We start from the raw sequence: 7,056 nt of genomic DNA, 5'->3' as shown, positions 1-7,056 counted from the left end.
AGAGTGTCACTGCTTACCCAGACTTGACACTTTGCTGGAAATATAGACTAAAAAACACTTTGTAACGGATAACCCTTAATGAGTTATTTATTAAAGGGACCATTCTAAGTTCTATCATATCAATGGCATGCAGTTTCATCACTGGAAAGTAGAAGAACCAAGATTTGAATCTAGGCATCAAGACCACATTCTCACCCGTGATGCTATGGCTGCCTCTCCAGAATTTATTACATAGATGATAAGCATTCTAACAGTTTGAAGATGATCAGAAATAGCACAACATAAAGACAAATGATCAAGAAGACATCTCAATCTATATTAACTTAGGAAAAATGAATCATGCTAAATTAAGAAAATCTATATTTTATATTAGTTCCTTAACTGATTATCTAATTACCTCTTTGAAAGGATTCTGTTGTGTTAATAAGTTAATCGATTTTAGTTTCATAGTAACAAGGTATTCCAAAAAATTCTCTATGTTGTTTTGATCAACTTCTTGTGAATTGAGCAGGTGTTTCCTGTGCCATGTCGATCAACTTTAGTGACATAAATTAATTACCAATTTTAGTCCATAGCTATCTATCTATTTCTCCTTCATTTTGAAATTTAGGTCAAGTTAATGATGACTTTGTTTCAGAATAGAAGTTGGAATTTGACTAAAAATTTTATCCCAAGAATGTGCAAAAAATAATCACAAAATAGAGACTACACAGAACTCGAATTCCATGTATTAAGTGGCTTAAACAGCGTTTTCTAAAAATAGATCTTAATAATCCTTTATAAACATTATTCCAAATCCATGCTAATAAGTATTAGCAAGAATATATCAAGACAATAAAAAGATAGGTATGGGGATACCTGTGCTTGGAACAATCTCTCTGAGGAGTGGCGTGTCCTCCCAGGCATACGTAAACGACAGCGGTGGGTAAGCGACTGCATTAACAAAGATCTTCACGTTGACCCGTCCAGCTGCTCCTGCTGGGGTGCGGCAGTAGACTTCACTGGCATTGACAGAAATAATCTGACAAGATTCATCCCCAACAGTGACAGTGGTGTTGCCTGGATAGAAGCCATTTCCTGTGATCGCCAAAGTAGTTCCACCACCAATGCTTCCAGAAGCCGGCGTGACAGATGCCACTGCGGGGCTGCTAACACTCAGGTTTCCCAGGGCCAGGCCCTTACTTCCCACCACAACACTAACAGGATGAAGTCCAGCCGGGAGAGGAGTCACAAGAACAGTGATGCTATTGTCAGTGACATCTACCGCTCTGAACTGTTGGTTTCCAATGAAAACAGCAATGTCCTCTAAGATAGTGCCAAAACCTTCTCCTTCAATAAGGGCTGTTACAGATCCCGTGAGAGAATTTGGGGAGATGCTTGTGATAAAAGCAGCGATGCTTTCTGAGTAGGAAAAGCTGCAGTTCCCCTGACACTGGGCAGGCACTCCATGGATTAGAAGCTGTACTGTCACAAGCTGGTGGGGAGCAGGAGATGTTGCACATTCAATGGTTGTATAATTCACTGATAGAACTTCACACGGAAAACGGCCCATACGGACCTCGACAGCTGCAGAAGAAACTGAGAATCCAGAGCCTTTTATGGTCACCTTTGTCATTCCTGTAGTTGATCCGGCCTTTGGCAACACCATATCGATGTTTGGCAAAAGTACAAATCGCCTATCAAATTCATTGGGCAGGGTGTTGATAGCAATGCCCAGGTTGTAGACAGTTAGAGTGACAATTTCCCTGATGCCAACATCCATTGAGTTTTGAGGGTCAATATGACATACAATGGAATTGGCACTACTTTCTTCTACAACACAGGGATAGCTACCAATTGTAACCTGAAAATAAAATGAATATGAAAATAGGTCAATACATTTCTCTAATACAAAGTTAAATTTTGTATTGCCAGCAACTTGATTTTTAAAAATTACTGAAGTGCACATTTTTATGCATAAAGTTGATTTGGGGGACTGATTAAGGCATATCTTGGATCAATCTTAAAACTAAATTATGATTGTCCATAAATGGCCACAGCTATGTTTTCATAATAGTCAAAAAGGTGAATACAATTCAAATGTCCATGAACTCATGAGAGGATAAATAAAATGTGTATGCCAGACAATAGAATATTATTCAGCCATAAAAAGAAAATGAAGTTCTGATACGTGGTATAACATGGATGAACCTTGCAAACGACATGCTTAGTGAATAAAGCTGGTCACAAATGACATACTGTATGATTCTATTTATAGGAAATGACCAGAATAGGAAATCCAGAGAAACAGAATTAGATTAGTGGTTGTTTAGGGCAGGGAGGTATTGAGGGGTTTGGAGTAATGTCTAAGGCAGGGGTGGGGAACGTTTAGATTAGTGGTTGTTTAGGGCAGGGAGGTATTGAGGGGTTTGGAGTAATGTCTAAGGCAGGGGTGGAGAACATCCCACATAAGGCCCACAACATCATTTGGTCTGGCCTTGACAAGGCATTAGGGGTGAGTTAATTAAATGTTTGACCAAATACATCACCCTAATTTTTAAGTTATGGCCCTTAAATGATGTTAAAAATATCCAAATGGCCCTTGGTAGAAGAAAGATTCCCCAACACTGGTAAAGGTTGTACGGTTCCTTTGGGGTAATAAAATGTTCTAATATCCAAGTGGCCCTTGGCAGAAGAAAGGTTCCCCACCGCTGGTAAAGGTTGTAGGGTTCCTTTGGGGTAATAAAATGTTCTATAACCCCGGTATTGTTCAGGCCACACAGGGGTTCTGTTGCTAGGCAGCCTGTCACAGAGCTTCCCACGTGCAAATTCACAGGTTCTCCTTTAGACAAAAGAACTGCCTGTAAGTCATGGATAATATTCTAAAGTAAGAGCTGTTTTCAAATTTCATTATTCTTTATTTTGAGCATGGTGGTTTATATTCTAGTAAACCCCTTTAAAAAAAAAAAAGACAAGAGGAGTCCCAGGCAGTACAAAGTTAAAAGAAAGACCTGGACAAAGACGATACAGTAAAGAGTGAATATAAAACTAACTTATTCTTCAATTTGTCTAAGGCCAGATCCCAAGGGGAAAATAAAAAAAATAACATCATTTCATAGTTTAATGTATTTTGGGGCATGTACAGAATGTCAGAACTTTTTAATATTATATCTTATTTGAGGCACACAGGATTCCGGGAGAATGGCAAGACAACATTAATACGATCCTTATTAATAGAATAAACTCCAGCCTCAAAGTAGTCCAGACCTATTCCAGGTCCTGTGGCTAGTAAGAGGCAGAAGCAGGATTGGAACCAGCTAACTGCATCCTATTCCAGAAAGATTAAATATGCCCGGGTCACTGGAGTCACGGGGTGTCCATCTTTAGCTCTTACCCTGAGTGTATGTGGCTTCGGTGCTGCCCACAGACAGATGCAGGCGAATGTGCCTGCTTTCAGCTGGTAGAACGTTAACAACTCCTTGGAGAACAATGGAGTGGGCCTCATCAACATACCCGCTGCTATAATAACGGATTCCAGGTGAAGTAAATTGGTAAGAAAATGAACCTGCCACAATATGAGAGTGTACATAATAAATACAAGCAATTGGTGCATCTTTGAAAAGAAATTTGTTCAAATGCACATGCAGATGACAAGGATTCTTATGTTTCATAAATTCAACAGAATGTAAGCGGTAAGGAAACGAGTCAGTGGCTCTAAAGAGCTATTGTGTATAATGAACTTACATTGAGGAAGACAAGATCCAGCTTTACCTTTCCTAGAAAACGATGTCAAGTCTGGCATAACTTACCAAAGTTTAAAGAACAATTCAACAAGAAATGAACAATAAACAAATAATACTTAGTTTGTGTTCATGAGTAAAAAAGTTTCTAACTGCTGCATGTATACAATAAAAAGCTGTCTAAAAGACACACTGCACGGAGTTGTCCTAGAATAAATACTGATGATAAGCTGATTCCAATAACAGAATTTCATTCCTTGCTAGCAGACTGGTATGCTTAAAAAATATTCCAATTTCCCTTCTATTTTGCTTGTTTCTATATATTTTCCCTTTGGTTTATTCCAGAATGAATAAAGTTATTTTTGGCATCAGAAACTCATCACCAATATATAAAATACCTTGCTTACATTCACTTACATCTTACGAATTTGTAAATTTTTGCTACAGCAAAAAAAAAAGGTCAACTAAATCACTTTGTATATTTGCATATATTATTTACACATGTATTTTAAATCTAAACAAAAAAATCTTTTTATTATATCTAGAAAAATAAAGCATGATACAAAACTCAACAAAGTGAAAACATACCTGATGCGGATTTTTCTCTTCCATTCATAAATCCTTTGCCATCATAAGTTACACTTCCAGGACTGGAGACAGAGAAAACTCTATATCCTATTCCCGTAAGAAATGGATGTGCTTGCCAATGCCATGTCACAGTGTCTCCCACAGATACATTTAAGACTGATGGTGACCAGGCATAACCTAACCCATGTACTGGGAGCAAAAAATGGGTCACATTTTATAAGGAAAAAAAGGAAAAGGAATAAAAAATTCTTATAATTATCTTTGAAAATATTGCATTTTTATATAGCTACTAGTGAAATCTTTTTACATAACATGGTAAAACTCATATGTGCATAATTCAAACATGTAACAGAAATAAACAGAAATAATGAAAATTAAAGACAGAAGCTAAGGAAAAAAAGTAACCTGCACAACAATAAAACTGGTGATCAAGACACAACTTGAAAATAATCAGAAAGTCAATAAACAAGTTGTTCAGAAATATCTCATGAAAGTTTTTAAAGCCGATTAATTTTTTAAACATATTTTTCTCAGGCACAGAGGCATACAAAAATCTATATAATTTCAATTTGAATGTTCATTAAGAAATCCACTGATTGATAACAAACTAGAGTAATTCAGGAGATTCTGTGATGCAGTAAAACCCAACAGCAATTACTGAACTTGGAAACTAAAATCTGGCCTTTTGGACTCAAGTCTACCATTGATTCACCATGTAGCCCTGTATGTCAACGGGGGTACCACTGACAAATTATAGAAAGAAATACAATAGTCACTCTCTAAAAACTTTAAAGTATAAAATAAATAAAAACCAATTTAATTTTAAGGTAAGTACTCCTATTATATACAATACATAAATGTTGGCTGATACCTGAATCTTCCCCATCATTGGTAATCCTGAATACATTCCCTGTTGAAGGAAGAGTACATTTTATGACATCCGATGTTGATGATGTCACACTGCAAGGGAAGGACCCTAGAAAGAATAAAGATGGGGTAAAAAATGTTCTCAAATATTTTTTGAACTATAGAAATAAAGTATAATTACTAAAAAGTCAAGGCCCTACAAAAACTCCATATTATATAGTAGGATTTTGGTATAGTTTTCTGATAGTAATCATGTTTGAGTCTTAATTATTTTTAGAACATAAAAATAATTATTTCATATACATTAAATACACAATCATTATTTATTGAAATCAAAAACGGTTATTCAGTTTCCCTTTACCACCTTCACCAAATATACTTAACCTTTTATACACTAATAGGAAGATAAAGCTTCCACGATTGAGCATATTAGTGTAATAACTCAGCACCTATAGCACATCCTTTAAGCTGGGAAAACATGAAACAACCCTGCGGTGAGGATGAAACTCTTACCTAAGAGCACGGTGTTCTCAGTGGGTATTGTGCTAAATCCCAAGCCCATTATAGTGATTTCAGTTCCCCCATATAAGGAACCTCTCTGTGGAAACATATTGTTCACTTCCAAAATATACTGTATAGAAGCATTTAACTTGTCTCTGCAAAAGAAAAATCAATAGATGTTTCAATGAGCGTCCCATGGGGTCAAGCTGTTAAACTTTTCCTAGCACAGGATTCATTTAAGAAGAGAACGTAATCTGATAATTATCATGAACCTCAATTTGGTTAGATAGCATGCAGATAATTGTTTCTTCCTCCAAGCTTCATGTGAGTTGAGTTCCAAAGTTATACCCTTAATTTGAAAAAGGAGACATAGAAAGGTGAAAAAAGCTGCTAAGTATTATAAGGTTAATGTCTGCTTCTTTTCCCATCCTGGCACTATCTGCCCCATCTGTTCCACAACGCCATGCCATCCAGTTTATGTTCATTGCCGTACCTCGTGGAAGCAAACCCCCAGTTTCTGACTTCTACATGGATATCATGTTTCCCAGGAGACAACGTGGGCAAAAGGCATCTGATTTCAGTGAGGTTCCAGTGAAGAATCTGGCAGGGCTTTCCTCCCACATACACCTCCACGCTTTGTGTGAGGTCAGTTCCAAAGTTATAACCCTTAATTGTTAAATTTCTTTCTCCTGTTATTTAAAATAAAAAGGTTTTACAAAAAGGTTCAACTTATTATGCAGTATGCAGTTTGCATATGAAGTAAACCAACTCATCTCTTTCACTGGATTTGGGAAATCCCAACACTTTCGGAGGCAAAAGCGAAATCAAAAGAGCTGAGAGCTGTCGTATGGAGATAAAATCCACATTTAAGTTTCACGGGGGAAAAAATGACAAAGCACTTTAAAAAAAACAGTATTTTTCTCCTATTGTGCATGTTCAAAGTGAAATAATAAAAAGACTAGTCTATAGTTTGTTTGTTTTAAAAAAAACACCTCATGTCTGTTTTGCTTTAAGACACAGAACTTTGAAGAGAGACTGTTTCAAAAGTCTTTCTAGAAATGGTTTATATATGTCAAATAACTGATCTTATTGAAGAACTAAAGGCCTGATGCAAGAAATTCATGCAAGGGGCTTGGCCCCCCACCGCGGCGGCAGTGGCTATTCAGCCCCTGCCACTGTGGCTTCTTCCAGAAGGTACTGTTTTGCTTTAAGACACAGAACTTTGAAGAGAAACTGTTTCAAAAGTCTCTCTAGAAATGGTTTATATATGTCCAATAACTGATCTTATTGAAGAACTAGAGGCCTGATGCAAAAAATTCATGCAAGGGGCTTGGCCCCCCGCCACAGCGGCAGTGGCTACCTCAGCCCCTGCCACTGCAGC

At 37.1% G+C, this 7,056-nt stretch overlaps 1 protein-coding gene across 1 annotated transcript in view; it reads right to left on the bottom strand.

Moving 5' to 3' along the window:
* Window positions 1-7,056, bottom strand: part of PKHD1L1 (polycystic kidney and hepatic disease 1 (autosomal recessive)-like 1) — a 121,894-nt gene that overhangs the window by 60,869 nt on the left and 53,969 nt on the right. Inside the window, exons 31-37 of the mRNA XM_015566133.1 lie at window positions 6,169-6,368; window positions 5,688-5,830; window positions 5,179-5,283; window positions 4,308-4,496; window positions 3,374-3,544; window positions 2,739-2,821; window positions 859-1,975 (exon numbers count right to left, since the gene is read on the bottom strand). Coding sequence (XP_015421619.1) covers window positions 859-1,975; window positions 2,739-2,821; window positions 3,374-3,544; window positions 4,308-4,496; window positions 5,179-5,283; window positions 5,688-5,830; window positions 6,169-6,368 — 2,008 coding nt within the window. The remainder of the gene's footprint in view (window positions 1-858; window positions 1,976-2,738; window positions 2,822-3,373; window positions 3,545-4,307; window positions 4,497-5,178; window positions 5,284-5,687; window positions 5,831-6,168; window positions 6,369-7,056) is intronic.

The sequence above is a fragment of the Myotis davidii genome, unplaced genomic scaffold, assembly GCF_000327345.1.
Source record: "Myotis davidii unplaced genomic scaffold, ASM32734v1 scaffold1012, whole genome shotgun sequence".
Taxonomy (NCBI): domain Eukaryota; kingdom Metazoa; phylum Chordata; class Mammalia; order Chiroptera; family Vespertilionidae; genus Myotis; species Myotis davidii.
Note: the sequence above shows the minus strand (reverse complement) of the source record. Positions and strands in the feature narration are given on the sequence as shown.